General features: G+C 36.5%; 3 protein-coding genes and 1 non-coding gene across 6 annotated transcripts; 1 reads left to right on the top strand and 3 right to left on the bottom strand.

Annotated features, from left to right (window-relative positions):
* The first annotated feature begins 643 nt into the window (after nucleotides 1-643).
* Nucleotides 644-4,420, top strand: LOC137726708 (receptor-like protein EIX2). Its single transcript, XM_068465643.1, has one exon. The coding sequence runs from the start codon at nucleotides 694-696 to the stop codon at nucleotides 3,634-3,636; it is 2,943 nt and encodes a 980-aa protein (XP_068321744.1). The 5' UTR covers nucleotides 644-693; the 3' UTR covers nucleotides 3,637-4,420.
* Nucleotides 4,421-5,777: 1,357 nt separating this feature from the next.
* On the bottom strand, nucleotides 5,778-8,436 carry LOC137726654 (topless-related protein 1-like). 3 transcript variants are annotated; one of them, XR_011067654.1, is made up of 8 exons: nucleotides 8,097-8,436; nucleotides 7,530-7,626; nucleotides 7,192-7,418; nucleotides 7,015-7,076; nucleotides 6,726-6,880; nucleotides 6,421-6,535; nucleotides 6,011-6,076; nucleotides 5,786-5,915 (listed from the first exon to the last, which is right to left on the bottom strand). XR_011067654.1 is itself a non-coding variant. In XM_068465593.1 (6 exons), exons 3-6 carry the CDS (start codon nucleotides 7,326-7,328, stop codon nucleotides 5,889-5,891), a joined length of 345 nt encoding a protein of 114 aa, XP_068321694.1. In that variant the 5' UTR covers nucleotides 7,329-7,418; nucleotides 7,530-7,626; nucleotides 8,097-8,434; the 3' UTR covers nucleotides 5,778-5,888. The 3 variants fall into 3 exon arrangements, 1 of the variants encoding a protein (XP_068321694.1); XR_011067655.1 differs by lacking the exon at nucleotides 6,726-6,880 and having other exon boundaries at nucleotides 5,792-5,915; nucleotides 8,097-8,433; XM_068465593.1 differs by lacking the exons at nucleotides 6,726-6,880; nucleotides 7,015-7,076 and having other exon boundaries at nucleotides 5,778-5,915; nucleotides 8,097-8,434.
* Nucleotides 8,437-12,722: 4,286 nt separating this feature from the next.
* LOC137727163 (U2 spliceosomal RNA) lies at nucleotides 12,723-12,915 on the bottom strand. The gene has a single exon (XR_011067736.1). It is a non-coding gene; the product is annotated as a U2 spliceosomal RNA (small nuclear RNA).
* A 1,127-nt stretch (nucleotides 12,916-14,042) lies between these two features.
* Nucleotides 14,043-15,743, bottom strand: LOC137726590 (UDP-glycosyltransferase 43-like). The gene has a single exon (XM_068465525.1). The coding sequence runs from the start codon at nucleotides 15,537-15,539 to the stop codon at nucleotides 14,103-14,105; it is 1,437 nt and encodes a 478-aa protein (XP_068321626.1). The 5' UTR covers nucleotides 15,540-15,743; the 3' UTR covers nucleotides 14,043-14,102.
* Nucleotides 15,744-20,215: the final 4,472 nt, after the last annotated feature.

Genomic DNA, 20,215 nt, shown 5'->3' with positions numbered 1-20,215 from the left:
TCTCTCTCCCTCCCTCTCTTCTCTCTTTCAATTCCACGGCTAGCCATATGGATTTTCCACCAAAGACTAATTGGTGTGCCAAGATTTCCATGGCTAGCCATCTTATTCATGGATTCATTATCATCTACTCCTACACGGCTTCATTAGAATTCAGAAATTCCATAGAAAAATATCTGTATCTCTCGTTAGTAAGCAACAAATAAGAAAGTGACTAGTGTGACAATGATGATTTTGGAATGTTAATAACAATTCCAATATTTAGAAAGAAAAAAAACGTATCTAATGAATTATGAGTTCAATACATCATGTTTAGCAGAAAGATGGATATTCCTAGCTCATTATTAGACAATCACTTATTCACAAACCTTCTGTGGGGCTAATAGTTTTCATTTCCCATCTCATGGAAAACCCATTTGTAAATAATGACACAACAGTCCTATTCAGTTTGAGACTCACAGCATGTGTGATGTAGGCGATGGACTTGTAAAAGGGGTTGCGAACGCCCGCCATTGAACACCCGCCATTCAGTTCAGTTACACTTTTTTCTTTTCTCTCTCAGACGAATGTCGTTTTCAACTCCCCGGCCTACATCTATGATCTATTCCTATAAATTGCGGTGTGGCACTAATTTAGAGCTAAACATCATCACCAGCAGAGCAAAGCAAAGCAAAGAAAAGAAAATTGTGTGTGATAATGCATAGCCACTATCACCTCGGTATTGCTCGCTATTTACTTCTATTGCTTTTGGTCTCTTCCTACATGCAGACTACTACAAAACTCTGTTTCTGTTTGGACGGTGATGAACTTTCAAGCAGTGTGAAATCAAATTCATGCATCGACGAAGAAAGACAATCACTTCTCATCTTTAAGCAACACCTTGTTGATCCTTCTGGTAGGCTTTCCTCTTGGGTGGGCCGTGATTGCTGTCAATGGAGAGGTATTTCATGCAACAACAACACTGGTCATGTCGTGAAGATGGACCTTCGGAATCCATATCCGTATTCCATTTCTGATGACCAGTGGGAGTACGAAGCTTATCAGAAGTCTCTCTTGGGAGGTAAGATAAATGCTTCTCTGTTGGGCTTGAAACATTTAACTTACCTGGACCTAAGCAAGAATTTTTTTCATAGCAGTCAAATTCCTAAGTTCTTTGGGGAGCTTAAAAGTTTGCAATATCTCAATCTCTCCTTTGCGTCATTTGGAGGAGAGATTCCCCTTTCTCTTGGTAACCTGTCAAGCCTTAACTTTCTTGACCTTGGGTGGAATCAACTCTCATCTTCAAAAAATTTGAATTGGCTTTCTCACCTCTCTTCTCTAGAATACCTTAATCTCAATTACATTGACCTTAGCAGCACTGGAGTCAGTTGGGCGTATGATATTTCGATGCTTCGTTCATTGTTAGAGTTACACTTGTCTTCGTGCCACATTGAAAGCATTCCACTCTCATTGCAGGGAATTAACTTGACATCACTTTTTAATCTTACCAGCCTCATAACTCTTGATCTATCCGAGAATAATTTCAATGGTCCTTTTCCAAATGAACTTGCATGTCTCAAATCTTTGGAATACCTTGATTTATCTAAAACAAGCTTAAAAGGACAAGTTCCCAAAGTCTTTGGAAATTTGTGCAAACTAAAGGTCTTAAGTCTTTCTGGAAACAAAATTGATGGGAGGGTTGAAGAGTTTTTGAGGAGTTTCTCAAATTGTTCTAATAACCCATTAGAGTCATTAGATTTGTCTAATTGTGAGCTGGAAAGCCAAATGCCGGCCTCCTTAGGAATATTAAAAAGCTTGCAGCATCTCAACCTTTGTGGAAACTATTTGTGGGGCTCAATTCCAGATTTCATCGGAAACTTGTCATCCTTGGAAACATTGGACATCTCTAATAATAAGATGAATGGCTCAATTCCAGATTCCATTGGAAACTTGTCATCTTTGAAAACTTTGGACCTCTCTTTTAATACGATGAAAGGTTCTATTCCACAAAGTATGGGACAACTCACTCATCTACTTTCTCTGCGTCTGTATGGTAATTTATGGGATGGTATTCTAACAGAAGCCCATTTCCTAAACCTTACCAAATTACAAGATCTGCAAGTAGGAAACAAAGACCGACCCATGTCCCTCGTTTTCAATGTGGCTTATGATTGGATTCCTCCTTTCAAGCTCCACACAATTGAGATCATAAACTGTCAAGTAAGTCTCGGTTTTTGGGTATGGCTTCAAGCTCAAACTAAATTGTCTTACGTTATTCTTCGTGGTAATGGAATCTCGGATTCCATTCCAGAGGAATGGTTGTTGCAGATATCTTCCCAACTCATCCAACTTGACTTGTCTTACAATCAATTTCGTGGAAACCTTCTATCGCATTTGAAATTTCCAAATTTAAATTCTATTGATTTGAGTCATAATCAGTTGGAGGGCCCACTCCCACTTTGGTGGTCCACTAATGTCTTTTCTCTTGATCTTGAAAGCAATCTATTTTCCGGACCAATTCCCTCCAATATTAACCAAATGATGCCTAATTTGAAAACTCTGTATCTTTCTGAGAATCATTTGAATGGCACTATTCCTCCCAGTCTTTGCAATATGGAGCAATTGAAAATCTTGTCCCTGAGGAGTAATCAATTTTCTGGGGAATTCTTTCGTGCATGGAGTGTGGAGAGCAATATGGTGTTTCTAGATGTTGGTTACAACAATCTCTCTGGTAATATTCCTAGTTCATTGGGGGTATTAAGTTCACTTCGAATATTAAAGCTCAACAACAACAATTTTGGCGGTGAAATACCTGATTCCTTGCAGAATTGTTCTAGTTTAGAGAGTATGGATCTTGGGGACAACAAGTTAACTGGCAACATACCTCTATGGATAGGAGGATCAAATTCATCCATGTGGTGTATGCTACGATTACGATCCAACTATTTCAGTGGACATATTTCCCTACAACTGTGCAATCTTCACCACCTTCATATCCTTGACCTCAGTCACAACAACCTTTCAGGTACTATTCCCATGTGTTTAAATAATTGGAGTTCATTGGTGGACGATTCCAATACAAACTCTACAGGTTATATTGAGCAAGCCACACTAACACTAAAAGGAAGCGAACTTGTGTACAACAAGACTCTGATGTTGGTAAAGAGCATTGATCTTTCATCAAATAATTTACAAGGTGAAATCCCTGAAGAAATAAGCAGCCTCATTTTATTGGGTACGTTGAACTTGTCCAAGAATCAATTGACTGGAAAGATCCCCTCCAAGATCGGAAACTTACATTTGCTTGAAACTCTTGATCTCTCACACAACCACCTTTCAGGTCAAATTCCTCAAAGCTTGTCATCTTTAACCTCTTTGTCCCACTTGAATTTGTCTTGCAACAACTTGTCTGGAAGAATTCCTTCTGGAAACCAACTTCAAACGCTCAATTTTTCGTCCATTTATATGGACAATCCATTGCTACGTGGTGTTCCTCTCTCAACTAAGTGCCCTGAAGATGACAATTTTACCGCTAAGGATGCAAAAGACAAGAATGAAGATGGTAACAATGATATATTGTGGTTATCTGTCAGCGTGGTACTTGACTTCATCGTAGGCTTTTGGGGCATTTGCATCATATTGATCTCAAAGACATCATAGAGGTATGCCTGTTTTCAATTCTTCGACAACATCAAAGATAAGGCAGTACTAGTAATTGCATTGAAAGTGGCTCGGTTCTGAATAATGTTTTTTGAAGTTTGATTGTACTATATATATGTGATGTTTTTTCTTTCTACTTTGGGTTTTTGATACTTGCAACTTATGTATTGAATAAAAGAACTCTAGCTTTCAATTATGTATTAATCTGCAACTAATAAAAAACTCTAGTTTGTACTTATCAATCGCATAATACCAGATATGTATGCGACGTTTGTGCATTCAATGTTGCACTACAACAAAATAACACTTTGTTCATAAAGTTGATAAGCGCACGTATATATTCTCTTCTTTTACACTTGTAGAGAAATAGCTTAAATTATACTGGAAAGGGAAAATACAACCTCAATCAAGTATTCCACGCGATGTCTCATCCTTGTATGTATGAAACCCTCTAAACATTGCTAAAGAATATGCACAAAATGAGATTGAGATCAAACATGTCAAATGAAGAAATGCATATATATTAATCAGTGAAGACATAGTACACTTCCAAGCTGCACTCACAGTCATAAGTTATAGACGGACAGAACAAAAAATTGAGCAGGACAAGGACTAACAGCATGAAAAAGTTGGTCCAACATTACTTCTAAATGAAGTTTAGAAAAACTGAACGACAAGCTGTAAACAAGAGTAAATCAGAAAGAGCAAAAACATATACAACAAAGAAAAAAAATCTTACTTCCTCATGCACATAAAATACCAACTTTATACAATTTTCAGATCCTACCATATCCAGTCATCTATAGAAAGTAACGAGTTTAGGTGAAAAAGCACTACTAGAAATTTGGCTATAAGCCACCCTTTTCATTTAGTGGCTATTGTCAAGTGTTGCCACTCACATTGGTGGCAAACCTCTATGCCCACCAAACACCCACTAAACTAGAGAGTGTGGCCTATGTAGAGGACTCTATTGTAACAATGACTACCAATATTTCATTGGTGCCTTTCCTGCAGTGCCACCCTTATTCACATCGGTGGCAAAATTGCAAAATAATATTAAAAAAAGAGGATGCCCTGTGTGGGCACCCGGATTTGAATAGGAATATTTCCTTTTTTTTTTTTTTTTTTTTTTGCTTTGATATAAGAATATACTACAAATTTGCATAACTGATCTTTAATACAATTTTGAACAAATGTTGGGACTCAAACTTTGAAAAGTGTTTGAAGACTCTGTTTCCAAAGAGCTTAATCATGTCATGCCAATCTCTCTTTGGCGATCAAACCATTGTCTCTCCAGGTGGGATGTTTGAGCTAGGTTTCTTCAAACCAAGTCAGCTTTCAAACTACTATATAGGTATATGGTACTCCAAGCAAGTAGTATCTAAGAGCAAGTAGTATCTGAGAGGACTGTTGTTTGGGCAGCAAATAGGGAAATACCAGTCAAAGGCAGCAGCAGCAAGAGCAGATGATGATGATGATGCTGCGATGGGAGTTCAAACTAAACATCAAAAAATTAGAGAGAATTGAAGCAAAGAAATACTCAAAAAATTACATTCACATATCCCAAAATAATATATATATAAAAAAAAAAAAAAAAGGAACAGAAATCTGGAAGAAGAAGAAAAAATCGATGCAAAACTCTGCTGCACTAAAAAAAAATCAAAGGCAAGTCCTGATCGCCAAATTTCGAGCACAAAGAGCTGATCGCTAGAAAGAAATACAAAAACACATTGTTACTGAAGTTTTACTTGCAGCTAGATTTTTACACAAATCTGGAGGGCACCAAGACTACCAACCATATGCTTAAAGGAACTTTAATTTGTTTGCATAACTACCTGCTAACCAAATCTTGAGCATATTGATAAACCAGAAATTTAAACACGTAAGCGGCCAGATTGCAAGCACGAGACTAATTCCATACCTCAAACCGAAGGCGACGCGCTGTCTAGCAGTCCAAACCTTGATCCTTGATAAATTGAACTTCCTTCTTTGATCTAGCAATCCAAAAATAGATAAATTAGGCAGCATGTCATATCAATATAACACACCTATACGTACACACACATACCAAAACAGCCTACATTCAGATTTGCATCATATCCTTGTTTCTAACTCTCTGGGGAATTTTCACAAAAGATAAGTAATGTTATATTCAAAAGATGAACATTAAACGTGTGATAAAGATGACAATGAAATTGAATTACGGGTTCTTACCGTGCCCTTTGTGAAGTGTCCTTAGTTGAGCAAAATATTCAGATATTTTCTTGATAGGCTTCCACCTAAAAAGGTAAAAGCAGAACATCAAAAATCATGCAAGCGTCCCTGTAGAACCTTTCCAACCTGATGAAAAATAAGGGAAGAGATCAAGACTGACCTGCTCAGCTAAAAACTTGATTTCAACAAAATCTATTAATTGCACATCTTTGTTCTTCTCAGCAACCTGTTAGTCGTAAATTCAAGGATGAACATAGTATAGTAAGACTGTTAATTCACAACACGAACCAATTGATGGTACAAAATATAATCACCTAAGCCTAATCATCTTATATTAAAAAGACATCATACAATAACAATGAATGTTTTACAGTGTGTAAGTGAAGCAGCTTTCATTTGCTAATTTCTTAAGTCATAATGCAAGCTCGATTGCTGGATAAAAAAAAATAGGGACCAAGAAGACATCAAATCCAATGCAGACAGCAGATAAAATTGAACCCAAAAGGCAAAAGCCTTCTCTAACAAATAGATACATATAAAGAGTCATTTGGGATATAGATATTGGTGGACCTGGAAGAATAGAGACGCACTGAGTAGGAGAGAACAAAGAGAGATAGTGGAATTTTGGAGGAATACCGGATGACGATGAACTGTGTAGCCATAGCTGTTGGTGGCGGTGATTCCGCTGCGAGAGATAGTTCGAAAAAAGGTAATCAATAAATCTTACAGAACTGTAATAATTCAGTCATGAGCTTCAAATCATTGACATTTCAATTATAAGGATTCATAATTTAAATTTTAAGATAGTATTAACGGTTTACAAAATTAGAAAGGTTCAAAGCCATTAACAATTATGTAACTCAGACTCTTCATACCTAGACTTTGCTCACTACAATCTCTATTTTAATCTTAGCGGCAAAGTTCACTTCATATCTCATTACTTCACTCTTCTTTCTTCTTCGTTACCAAAATCATTTTCTTCATGTACTATCTGATCTATTCAAATTCTCCTCAGACAACAAATTGATAGCTGGGAAGAAAGAAGAAAACATGCATCAATAAAATTTCGAATTTTTAACCACCTCTAATTTATAATTAATCTAAGTAAATACACAGCAACCACAACAATAAGAACTTTCAAATAGAAAAGTATCTATTAACTACCATGCAGAGGATCTTCCTAGATCCAACTTCCCACAGCCCTATGTCCCCCACATTGGTACCAACTGAAGCATATACAGAGAACAATCAACAGTCAATTATGAGCAGCAAGCATCTAGGGAAAAACTGTAGAGCCAAAGGTATACAAATAAATATAAGTAGCTACTTAAAAAATACAACCCAAGAAGTAGAGTCTGCTGTGAAGGATGAAAATCCATGCTCATGGGAATTGAGCCCTGATTCAAAGTCCGTGTGACATTCTTAGGCAAGTCATCAGGTGCATTCAAAGCTTGCCCTAGACATGTTACTGGCCACATGTTAACAGGGAGATTAATCCTAATCCCTGATTTCTTGGTATTCCTGTACAAACTGATTATGGCCTGATTTTTTTAAAATCATTCCATAAGCTGCAACCACAACACAACCACAGCAATAAGAACTTTCATGAGCTGAATCTAAGCTTGCAAAAAGCATTCCATGAGCTGCAAAACGCAAATGCAACTGACTACTATGCATACCTTTGAATTTTTCAGATGCTTCTTCGGATATAGTTCATTGGAATCCAGTGTAGGTGGTGGTGCTAAAAGCATACATGTTCTTTGCTTCTTCCAATTTCTACATAAACACAAATTAACAGATTAATCTCCCAATTACAATACGTAGCATGAAATAACAAAAACAACCAATATAATCTGGTGCATTAAATGCTTTGCCCTCCCTCATTTTATACATCGTGGGAAAATATCAAACCCAAACAGAAGTCCTCTGAAACTCCGATTTCAATATAATCAAACACAAACAAAATACCAACTCAACTTTGATTATAAAAAAACTAAACTAAACTATAAATTGAAACTTTCAATAGAACAATCCCAGAATTTTAAATTACTTACGTTGAGAACAAAGGGTTTTGCAACCTACAAACAAACATCCAAAATTTGAAACACCTACGAACCCAAAATCACAAAAACACCAAAACTAAAACACGGAATCACATTTTCTCATCTACCGAGCAAAAAATTACGAATCCAAAACTAAAATATAAAAAATAATCCCAAAAACTTAGTGCTGCATGAAGTCCGTACCTTGGATTTTGAGGAAAGGAATATGGGTTTCGACAGATCGGCAACGTTTGAGAGCGAGAGAGACTGAACGCTTAAGAGTGAGAGAGGCGAGTTTGAGAACGGCGGAAGCAGAAATTTGAGAAAGAGAGAGAGGGAACGGATGAAAAAACCATGAAGATGCACTGGAAGTGGAAGGTCCAGCGATATGATGAACGGACGCAGGACTGGAGAGTTCCAGAGGCATCCACAAAGCGGAATCGAAATCGTCAATCGTGTTGCAGAGCACAGTTTTTCCTTTTTGGATTTCGTTTCTGAGGGAGTCGAGAGACTTCTATTGGCAATCCAGGGTCAAAACCGTCATTTTACTGTGTAATTGACAAAAACAGTAAGACTTAAAGAACAACTGAAGGGTAAAATTGGAACAACACTGGTCATCCACAGTACCAACCCTACGGGTTTTAGTATATATGATATATTTACCGTGCTTGAGACTACAAAAGCTTTATAAAAGCAGTTGCTTCTTTTTTAATTTGTCCATCAAAAATATTGCAACTGCAGATCCTGGGAATTTAAAAAAAAATTCCAAGCAAGAGATAAAATGTGATAGTTGTGGTTAAGGAGAAAATTACCATGTTCACCTTAATTTTTTTAGAAGAACCCTCTTCACCTTAGTTTCACCCACAACCTTCCAAGGCTTCCATTCTTCTCAGCCCAGGTTGGAAACAACCTTGATTCACCTTCCTTGTCCCCAATCTTCAACATGCATACAGAAAATGGAATTAAAATTTGAAATCTAGAATTGATCCAAAAAAAATCACTTACACTAGGGAACACCCATGAGGAGAGGATCATTTTTACCTCTTGGTTGAGGTCCAATTCAGGCAGACTTTGCTGGAAATTGGCCGGAATACCTATGGTCACCGTTTCTTAGATCTGAAATTGAGAAAATTCGGCTACAAATTTGGAGAAACTAACTTGAGGGTTGGAAAGAGGAAGGGAAGAGGATTTTGAAGGTATAGTTTGACGCTCGTTGGTGACGGGAGGATGGAGCCACTGCTGCATGAAAGAGAAGAGTATACGGGAGGGAGGAGAGAAAGAATGAAAGGGGAAGCGAGCGGAGGGAATGAAGGGGAGGAGTTGGACTTTTGTGAAGGGGAGAGAGGTTTAATGGTTTTTTTTTATTTGTTTTATTGGTGTTCAATAAATTGTATTGGTGCCCAGTTAATCACAAATGCACAAAAAAGTATTTTTAAGAAATAAAGTTAGTTAACAGACACCAATATTGGTGGCTGATTTTTTTAGGCCACTGATATCAGTGGCATCTCACTGTAAAGCCACCAAATAATAGTAAGAGTAGCAACTTTATATCTATGACCACCAATTGCAAAGGGTGGGCAAAAAATGGTGTGTAATGGGCATAATTCTAGTAGTGAAGGTCACACCTTAACATGGTAACTAACATTGCAAGTGGCCCTTTACCACAACGGTGGAAAGGTGTTGAACTCTTACATGATGGCGTGAGTTCAAACCCCGTCGGTCGCTAATCTAACATCTAATATAACCAAATCTATCATTTGACCAAAAAAAAAAAAAAAAAAAAAAAAAACATGGTAACTAATATTAGCATGGTGTTCGGTTTTATCAATGAATTAGTTTAGAATATTGCTAGTATCAGAAATAAGTAAAAATAAACAAAAATGCCACATATAAATCATCCTCACTTGCATTGCAAAATGCCTCTTTCTTCTCTCTTCCAATCCCTTTCATCAGTTATGATTTATTTTCCACAGATAGCGATCTCATCCATGCATCATTATCATCTGCTCCTACGCGGATTCACCAGAATTCCAAAAATTCCATGGAAAATGTCTTGTAATCCCCATTAGTGAAAGCCAAATAAGACAGTCTAGTCCCCCTCCCCACTTGCACGTTCCCTTCAATTTCATGGTGTGACAGCGTTGGCATTTGGCATTTGATTTCATTTTTTTTCTAGTCAGGACGTGTTTCAAACACAATAATACATCGTGGAAAGTTATACTTTGAGTATTCCAAACCCAATAATACATCATGGAACGTTCTCCTAATCTCAATTACAATTCGACCAGCAAACATATATTCATACCAAAATCATCAGTATATACAACCAATAAAGTCATACACCCTTCCATTATTGCTTCAACTACGTAAGTAAAAAACTTGATCCTAGTTGATTATTTTTTGTAACCTATGACTTACCATCGGACTGAACTTTTATGCAAGGAGGAATGACTCTTTGCGAGTAAAGAACTTGACTACCTCATCGGGCAGCAGTCTTGCAAGTTGCAAACCTGTAAATTACAATCTTAGTAACCTGCCAAGTCCAAATTTTCTTGATCTCGGGTTGAATTATGACTTATCTTTTGGAAACTTGAATTGGCTTTCTCACCTCTCTTCCCTGTAATATATTAATCTCAATTCCGTTGACCTTCGCAACACAGAAGTCAGTTGACCATATAATATTAACATGTTTCCTTCGTTATATTTATCTTTTTGCCAAATTGAAAGCCTTCCAGTCTCACTACAGAGGATTAACTTGACATCACTTTTGATCCTTGATATGTTGCATAATGGTATTAAATTTCTCAGTTGGTTTTTAATCTTACCAGCCTCATAACGCTTGATCTGTCCGGGAATAATTTCAGTGGTCCTTTTCCAAGTGAATTTGCAAACTTCAAATCTCTGAAATACCTTTTTTATCTTCTACAGACCTAAAAGGTCACAATCCCAAGGGCATTGGAAATTTATGCAAGTTAAAGTTCTTAAGTCCTACACAAAACTATTTGTGGGGCTCAATTCCATAATCCATTGGAAAATTGTCATCCTTAAAAACATTTGACGTGTCTCACAACCAATTTCATGAAAACTTTCCATCCCATTTGAAATTTCCAAATTTAAAGACTATTGATTTAAGTGATAATCAGTTGGAGGAACCACTCCGACTTTGGTGGTCCAGTAATGTATCTTCCCTTGATTTTGAAAGCAATCTATTTTTTGGACCTTTTCCTTGGAATATTAACCAGATGATGCCCAATTTGATAGATTTGTATCTTTCTAAGAATCATTTGAATGACACTATTCTTCCTTTTATCTGCAGCATGCAAGACTTGGGATTCTTGCCTCTAAGGAGTAATTAATTTTCTGGAGAATTTTATCATGCATGGAATGTGGGGATCTATATGTTGTTTGTAGATGTTGGTCACAACAATCTCTCTAGTAATATTTCCAGTTCATTGGGGGTATTAAGTCCACTGCAAGTATTAAAACTAAACAACAACAATGTTGGTAGTGAGATTCCTGCTTCCTCGCAAAATTGTTCTAGTTTGTTGAGTATTGATCTTGAAGACAACAATTTATTTGGGAAAACACCTTTATGGATAGGAGGATCAAATGAATCCATGTTGTATATATTATGATTACAGCCCAACTATTGTAGTGGACATATTCCCTAGCAACTGCGCAATCCTCAAAGCCTTTATATCCTCGACCTTAGTCACAATAGCCTTTCAGGTACTATTCCTATACGCTTAAGTAATTTGACTTCGTTGGTCAATGATTCAAATACATACTCTACTGATTATCTTGAGCAAGCCACATTGACACCAAAACGAGAAGAACTTGTGTACAACACGACTCTAAATCTTGTAAAGAGCATTGATCTTTCATCAAAGTATTTACAAGGTGAAATCCCTAAAGAAATAAGTAGCCTGATTCTATTGGCACTTGACTTTGTGTATGAATCAATTGACTAGAAAGATCCATTCCAAGGTCAGAAACTTGCGTTGGCTCAAAACTGTCGACCTCTCACACCACCTCTTGGGATAGATTCCTCAAAGCTTGTCATTTAAAATCTCTGTCCCACTTGAACCTGTTTTGCAACAACTTGTCTGGAATAAATTATTCTGGAAATCAGCTTTAAACGTTCAATGTTTCGTCTCGTTATATGGAAAGTTCATCGCAATGTGGTGTTCCCCTCTCCACTAAGTGCCATGGAGATGACACTTTTGTAGCTAAGGATGCAAAAGACAATAATGAAGATGGAAATGATGATAAGTTGTGGACAAGAATGAAGATGGAAATTATGATAAGTTGTGGTTCTATGTCAGCATGATACTTGGTTTCATCGTAGGCGTTTGGGGTGTTTGTTGCATGTTGATCATAAAGATATCATGGAGGTATGCATATTTTCAATTCTTTGACAACACCAAAGATAAGGTACACCGTACCACCTAGAGAATCGAAGATAGATTGCTCATAAAGAAAACTTATCCATTCAAGAAATGGTGGGATTAGAAAGGATGATTTTCTTCGTATCTAATCATTTTCTATTTCCTTCCAAATGAAAAACCATTCACTTTCACCTTCAATATACCTTTGAACTTGAGAGTTCTCCATTCCAATCTAATCGTGCGTATCAAACAAACCGTACAGATGAGTAGAAAATCTCACCTTTAGGCCTAAACTCTTTCGGGAAACAATTACCACAATGGCAAGGTTCTTCTAACCAGAAGTTCTATAAGTTATGGTTGAATTTTCTTTTAGTTTAGTTTTTTCAACAAAAAGTCCTAACAGCTTGGGAAAAAAAACTAATTAAAATTAAAATTTGATTTGTTTGGGTGTGTCAGGCCTAAGCAGTGCAACACGTGACGATGCGTGATAGCTTCAATAGCAAGTTATTGTAGTAGGCTCTTTCATAAAAAAAAAATTTAATTTAATATCGTGTAGATCATTGACTCACATATCAAATATTAAATTGATAAAAATAAATACTACACTTGATCTTAACTAAAAATAAGAAAAATGTATGCTTATTCTCTTATGAGAGATTTTTCAGTGTGACCGGAATACGGGGTGATACACCACATGTCACTACACAAATGGTGGCATATGTGTGTTAAAAATTTAATAACTTAAAAAATAAAATTTCCCACCACTTGTATAGAAACACGTGATATCCCACTCGTGTTCTGATCATAATGAATAATTTCTCATTCTCTTATGAGGCAACCTATTATTTGCTTAACCTTTTGTAAGTGGCGAGAGTTCTCTTCTTGTGATATCCCGTTACCTTGTCTATGTTGATTGACCTTGTGCAAAGAAATAAATCTCGCGGCCTTGTACTTATTACTAAAACCATTGGGTTCTGGTTGCATATGAGATTAATTAATACTATGGTGTAATCATATTCTTCTTCACTTGTAAGTAAGAGATCTTAGGTTCAATTCTCGCCAAATGAAAATTTGAATCACATTATTGTTAGTCCATTGTGAGGCTTAGCTCATCCCTTCCCCCTTAAGCCATCTCCAACCGAAAAGGCTAAACATAGAACTATCTAGAATAATAGCCCTGCAAAAAAATATTTTTAAATGAACAGTGTCAGACCATATTCATATACCATTTCCAACCGAAGAGACTAAACATAGCTCTCTCAATAATTTATTAGTTTTAAAGTTTATACTTTAAATTTATATCTAGAATAATAGCCCTGTAAAAAAATATTTTTAAATGAACAGTGTTAGACCATATTCATATACCATTTCCAACCGAAGAGACTAAACATAGCCCTCTCAATAATTTATTAGTTTTAAAGTTTATACTTTAAATTTATTGTTTAATCTAATTAAACTACTGTTGAATGTTTTCAAATATGACTGTTAAATTTGAATCAATTATTGCAATTGAGAAGTTGAGCGCAAAAAAAAGAGCTAAAAGGGAGGCTATATTTAGTCAGACAAATGCTTCTTGGCCAAATAATGGTCTGGTAAGCTCCATAGAATTATAGTCTAGTCATCGGTTGAAAATGATTTTTTGGGTAAATCAGGTCATTTTTTGGCTTTTAGACATTTAGCATTCTCTATTCGAGATGATGTTAGTATAGATAATATTATTTGTTAAAGAAAAAAAAAAACAATAAATAGAGAAATTGACAACTTGTAATTAAAAATTTATTTAAAACGAAAAAAAATACAAGAGGACGAATTGCTATTTGCATCATATCTTGGGCACTAAGTTTCTGATTAAAACTCCGAGCGCTTGGTGTGAAGACCCATTTTCCATCAAAGCAATCCTACTCTTCTCTCTCATCTCCTTCACCCTACCTCTCACCACATCACCACCGTTCATCAACCGCTTTATGCTTCTATCCACCTCCTCTCCCATCACCAAATCACTACCCTCTCTATAATCCAACCTAACCTCAATTGCCAATCCCAATTCCTTCACCATCTCAAAGGCATTCATTTGTTGCTCCGCGTAAATCGGCCACGTGGCAATTGGTACACCGTACCACAAGCTCTCCAAAATCGAGTTCCAACCACAATGCGATATGAACCCTCCGATCGATTGGTGGGCCAAGATTTTCGCTTGTGGGATCCACCCACACACCATGCCCAATTCACGCGTCCGCTCCAAGAACCCATTGGGCAACACATCTTCCACGTTCGCGTGGTCGCTTGGGAGATCCAATTGGGACTTGGGCGGCTCACGTAATACCCATAGGAATCGGACCCCGGCACGTTCAAGCCCATATGCTATCTCCCGCACCTGAGGTCCACTGAGACTCCCCATGCTTCCGAAGCACAACAACATGACCGATGATGAGGGCTGGTCATCGAGCCACCTGATGACGCTTTCATATTGGTTTAAATCCCGCTTTTGGGTCGGTTCATAAAGATCAAGAACCAGCCCAATTGGGTAAACCTGTGGCACTTGACTTGTATCCAACGAGTCAAGTGCATGCGATTCCAATTCTCTAAAGGTATTCACAACAATACCCTTTGTTTCGGTGTACCTTCGCGCATGGGATAGATACCACGAGTATGCATCTCCCTTCTTATTCAACACGGCTGTAGGCAAAACGAGTGGTGGCACCGAGTTGACAAAACCCGGTATGCTCAACTCGGTGCCCAAGTCAACGAACTCAGCGGGGTTTTGGGCATCCAAGAATGGTAAGTGGAGCATAAAGCTCAGAAAAGTTGCTGGGGAAGCAAAATACAGGTAACAAGGAATGCCAAGTTCGTTAGCAACGTCAATCATGGAAGTACAAAACATGTCAACAAAAAACCCTACAACCTGGTCCGAGTTAGATGATTTTGACTCGGCCGAGTCGGATGACATGAGTTTGGTGATTGCATTCTTTACGTGGCGTTTGTGGTTTTGTATGAGTAGGGATATGTAGCCCATGGTGGACCTGTACTGGTCCGGCGAGGGCGGGTCCACCGGAGGCAGGGGGAGGAAGGTGATGCTAGTTGACGTGGCAACACGGGATTGGATGTAAGCGTTGACGATGGGCCTTTGGGACATGGTGATGATGAGGATGGTGGCGTGTAAACGACGGTCATGATTGACAAGGAGCTGAGCAAACTCGACGAGTGGAACAAGGTTTCCGATTCCAGGAGTTGAGATGAAGACTATATGAGATTTGGCCATGGTGATTGTTTTGCTCTATGGTTTTGTTTGGTGGTGTTATCTTTTCTTGTGAATTTTGATCCATATATATATAGGACCTTAAATAATATATAATCGGAACGAATACTTTGGAATCGTAAAATACTCACAGCAGGATGCTTCAATTCATCACTTGTTGACAAGAAAATAGGTCGAAAGTAGGCCCATTAATTTGGAATTACATGCTCCATTATTGTACCAATTAGCCTGCCGGAACATATATATAAGATCGTAATGAATAAGTAACAAATAAGATAAAGTGTAATGATAAAGAGACCAATTATTTACATCGAATTTAGTAAATTATATAACGTGGTTATTAATGATTGGATAATTACTTAACTTTTGTTTAACGTGTTTATTTTTATTGATAACACATCTATAGTTTACAAATTTGATTTAGAAAATTAGTCTACTTAGCTTTACTCTAAGGTAAATATTCTTCTATAGAAAACAAATGAAATATCATATTACCACTTTTAGTGAAACTATAATACTAAAAGGGATGGATTTAGTATAAAATCAAGAGAAGTGCTTGTTGGAATATTTAGTTCATAAACAATTCACATTTTGCTTCGTCACTCTTTATGAGAGAGAATTTAATCCACCCTTTTCTTTTGACGAAATACCAGTTTAGGTTAATATATTATCTTAAATATAAGAAAATTTGATTTTGTTATAAACAACAAAAATTTAAGGTTCCTTTCAATAATCACTTTATATTTTTGTTTAGTTTTCATTTGTTGTGATAGGGATAGAGAGAAAATATATGTAAGAATATGAGAAAGGGCTGAAAGAGATAATGCACATGGGGAGAAATTAAGAAGGGTAGATAGATGGAGAAAGGAGGGAGAAATGAAGAAGAATGTGGGAAACAAAACTTTCCTTTCATATATAATTGTTTTTACTTATTTCATGTATATTTATTCCTGTTCACTCCCACCACTCTTTTTCTAGGTGAAAATAAAAGACCAAGCGATATTAGCTACTCGTCCACAATCATGTGCAAGCGATACCTACTCCTGTTCGAAGGGGAAGAGATTGTTGCATCAAGAAACCCTTGGCTCGTCCCCCTCTACCAATTTTTATTAATAGAATAACAAGAAATGAAGGAAAAAAAGAAAGCTCTTAGACATGTATATATACAAGCCGCAAACTTCACGATTGACGACTACCGAATCATAAGCCTAGCTATAATGCAACTCTATAAGAAGCTAACTTATATATCTGCAGTTAGGCTACCTTCATGAAAATATATGTACATAATGAAACTCGTTTGACAAAGACGCTATAATCAATAACTCCAATCAACAACCAAAAAGCGAAACACTATAGTTGGAGCCTTGTATAAGGGGTGAAGAAAGTATATAACTTTTTTCTATCTATAGGACCTTCAAGTTAGCAACACTAACCATAATTCGTGGACAGGAAAAAAAGACAACAGAGGAGAAAATTTTCATTGTGTCAGAAACACGTGTGGTACATAACGTGTTATTATGTCAGTGGTGAAAAGTTTTATTCTTTAAGTTGTTAATTTCATAACATTAGTATCTCACCAATTGTATAACAAAAGTATCTCACCACTTTAATTTGCACGATCGCATGAAGTAAATAAACGAAAGGAGAGTATTTTTCTAATTGTTGTTTCCTACATTGTCCTTCATTCACACCTCCTACCGACCTCCACCTCTGCTCATTCCTTATTTCTCTCTTGTATTTCTCCTGTATTACTAACAAAAAATGGAAACTAAAACTTATAACTTGCCCTAAAATCTTTATGAACTTGAGGTCAGGAAACGTGAGACAATTGGCATGTGAGTGATCAAGTGCAGGATAGGTAACACAAGCCAATTCAATGTATCTCATTTCAATTCCTAACTTCAATTCAACTTTTCTATTAAACCCATATGGCTGAAAATGTTGTATCTTGTGTCTTTGGAGCCTAGTTGAACTCTTACAAGGCCTAAAGGGCAAAATATTGCACCTGCTCCTGCCATTGTCAGGGAAAGAGAGCTAGCTAGATGAATTTTAACCATAGTAAGGGCTAGTTTGATATTGCTGTGCTTTGGAAAAAAAAAAAATTGTTACTACTGTGCTGTGGAAATAAACAGCTGTGAAATAAAGCAGTAATGTGTTTGGTAAACTATAGTTGTAAAAGTACTTTTGGCAAAAAAAGCAATGTTATAGTGTTTGGTAAATTTTTATGTAAAACAACTGTGATTTTGTAAAGTATCCAAAAGGGCATAGTACTAGATGTGCTATTAATTTAATTGGTTGATAGTTTTTTTGGGTCAACACAAACAAAGATCAATTATTAAACATACTTTGCTGTTTTTAAAATATTCATATCTTGATTTAAATATATTCTAAATACTAATTAGTACCACAAATTACTTAAAAATATCAAAATCTTTTAAACTAAATATGATAAGATCTTCACTACTAATTTTTTGCTATTTCAGCTAGCCAAATGACAAAAACTCCAATAACTAATCAATTTATCTTAAGCATCTCCAACAATAATGGTTATTTTAACATAAAAATTTGAACTAGTTTATTATTTAAAATCCCCATCTTTTTATGTTTTATTATCATAATTAAGAGGGAACCAGCCCGTTATCTTTCCAGAAGCACCTCTCAAACTCTCTTTCTCTCACATGTCTCTCATTCCTTTCCCTTTGTCGTCATTTCTGCCTTCTTCCCATTTCACATTTTCTTTCTCAATCTTCCTAGCTCCATGTGATCTCTTTCTTTCTCAATTGAAATCCTAAAAAAAAATTCCTCCGTGTTGGATGGTTCATTGGCGGGTCAGATTGTAGGCTCAAAACCGGGTCGATAATGGAGGAGAAGGGCATAGGATAGCTCTGCTTGGTCTGAAAGCTCAAGGTCTGCCACTCCAAGGTCTTGAAGTACGGCCTCACAATCTTGAACGACTTCAAAAAAATATCCAGTCTCAGCATGGAAGGTGAGTCTTTGAGCTTCGGATTTTTGGTAATTCCATCTGGGTTTTTTGTTAGTTCAATTGGGTTGTGGGGATATTACCATCTGAGATAGACGAGATATCATCATCGAGAAAGGCATCTGGCGTAATCGTGGACAAAGAGGGTTGGTGTAATCTTGCCCACTACATCACCGCCTTGACTCTGACTGATTCCAAAACAGCTCATCGAAAATAATGGAAGATGATAAAAGCATGTTGTATGATTGTAAATTATTTAATGCTTAAGGTCATTTTGGGTACGGGAAAGTTTCATTAAAGGCTCAGCGTCTCTTGGAAAAGAGGTTTGCGCATAAGCTGAAAAGCTGGTTTTTTCAAAGCTGACTTTTGCTGCTTTAAACTTTTAGCTTTTTTTTCATCCAAAACTATGAAAAAAAAAGCTGATTATAAGATGTTACCAAACGCTGGAAAGATCCCAATTTTTTTTTATAGCCGCCTTTTAAAAAATTTAAGCAGTACCAAACTAGTACTAAATCCATCCATGAAGATATAAGATATAGCTTTCATCAAAAGCCATTATAAATAAATAAATGTAGTGTAATTTCAAATCTGACTCATCTGCTCTAAACAAAAGTTGCATTGGAGTGTATTCATTAATTTATGTATTTGCTGACTAAAAAGGGTTTATCATGATATTTCTGTTTCTTTAGTTTTGACTTTGTGTCATATGAAGTGAAAACTGATTTAACGAACTAATAAGCATACCATTCATCAAGAGCCTAGAAACCTTCAGCAGCAGATGACATGGATGGATGTGAACCAACTCTCCCACAGAACCATCACTACAAGAAGATTGGACATGAGTTCTGCAATCTGACTCGGTAATTAATCAACTTTTGAAAGCTTACTAAAAATAAATAAAACTATTGGATGATTGTTTTTATCACTGATTTTTTTCTTAATCACATTCAATATTGAAAGAAACACTAATTATACTTTAATTTTGGTTTAGAACCTCTCTAAACGACTGACTACTCCACTAGCTAGCTAGCTCAAGGAAGAAACCCTAATTATACTTTAATTTTGGAAAGAAGGAACATTATAAATGGATACTTATTTAGCGTAGATTTCTTGAAGATAATTGTGTTTTGATATCTCCCTCCCATAAATAAAGTAAAAGTTAAAAGAAGCTCCATGAAATTTTGGGCAAGTCAAAGTGCCAAACCAAACCAGATACAAATGAGGAACCGAGACCAAACTAGCTAGCTAGCTAGCTAAAGGAAGAAACATTGACATGAGAGAGAGAGAGAGAGAGAGAGAGAGAGATGAGTAGTACTGTACTGACCTGCTGGGTTGCTTGAAGGGAAAACACAATTGCCAAATAGAGGAGTTAGCCTTTTTCTAAATATGGAAGTTTCTTGAGGGAAGAAATAAATTTCCAAATATGAGCGACCCAACTTTTTCCATCTTTGAAGCATTAATTCTGAGACAAATGATAATACTATACAGATTGACGTAAACAAGACATGGTGATTGTTCTGACTCAGATTTGCTTCTCTTAACAAAACCAAGCAAAAGCCGAAGGGCTACGGAAAGAGAATATTATGACTCAAAGAAAGGAGAAGGGAATCGTTAGAAGGAGCAGATTACACAGCTTCTTTACTGTAAGTGCAATTAATATTAAATTATAATTATTATAATTATATATAATTTGAAGCAA

This window comes from Pyrus communis, chromosome 2 (genome assembly GCF_963583255.1).
Source record: "Pyrus communis chromosome 2, drPyrComm1.1, whole genome shotgun sequence".
NCBI classification, from domain to species: Eukaryota; Viridiplantae; Streptophyta; class Magnoliopsida; order Rosales; family Rosaceae; genus Pyrus; species Pyrus communis.
Note: the sequence above shows the minus strand (reverse complement) of the source record. Positions and strands in the feature narration are given on the sequence as shown.

What these genes read in the sequence shown, in the direction of transcription:
- LOC137726654 (XM_068465593.1), bottom strand. Translation starts at nt 7,328, where the DNA reads ATGTGGCCAGTAACATGTCTAGGGCAAGCTTTGAATGCACCTGATGAC. An exon ending in GTGCGTCTCTATTCTTCCAG is followed by an intron (nt 6,077 to 6,420) that starts GTCCACCAATAT and finishes TACGACTAACAG; the next exon opens with GTTGCTGAGAAGAACAAAGA. An exon ending in TCAAGTTTTTAGCTGAGCAG is followed by an intron (nt 5,916 to 6,010) that starts GTCAGTCTTGAT and finishes TTACCTTTTTAG; the next exon opens with GTGGAAGCCTATCAAGAAAA.
- LOC137726708 (XM_068465643.1), top strand. Translation starts at nt 694, where the DNA reads ATGCATAGCCACTATCACCTCGGTATTGCTCGCTATTTACTTCTATTG.
- LOC137726590 (XM_068465525.1), bottom strand. Translation starts at nt 15,539, where the DNA reads ATGGCCAAATCTCATATAGTCTTCATCTCAACTCCTGGAATCGGAAAC.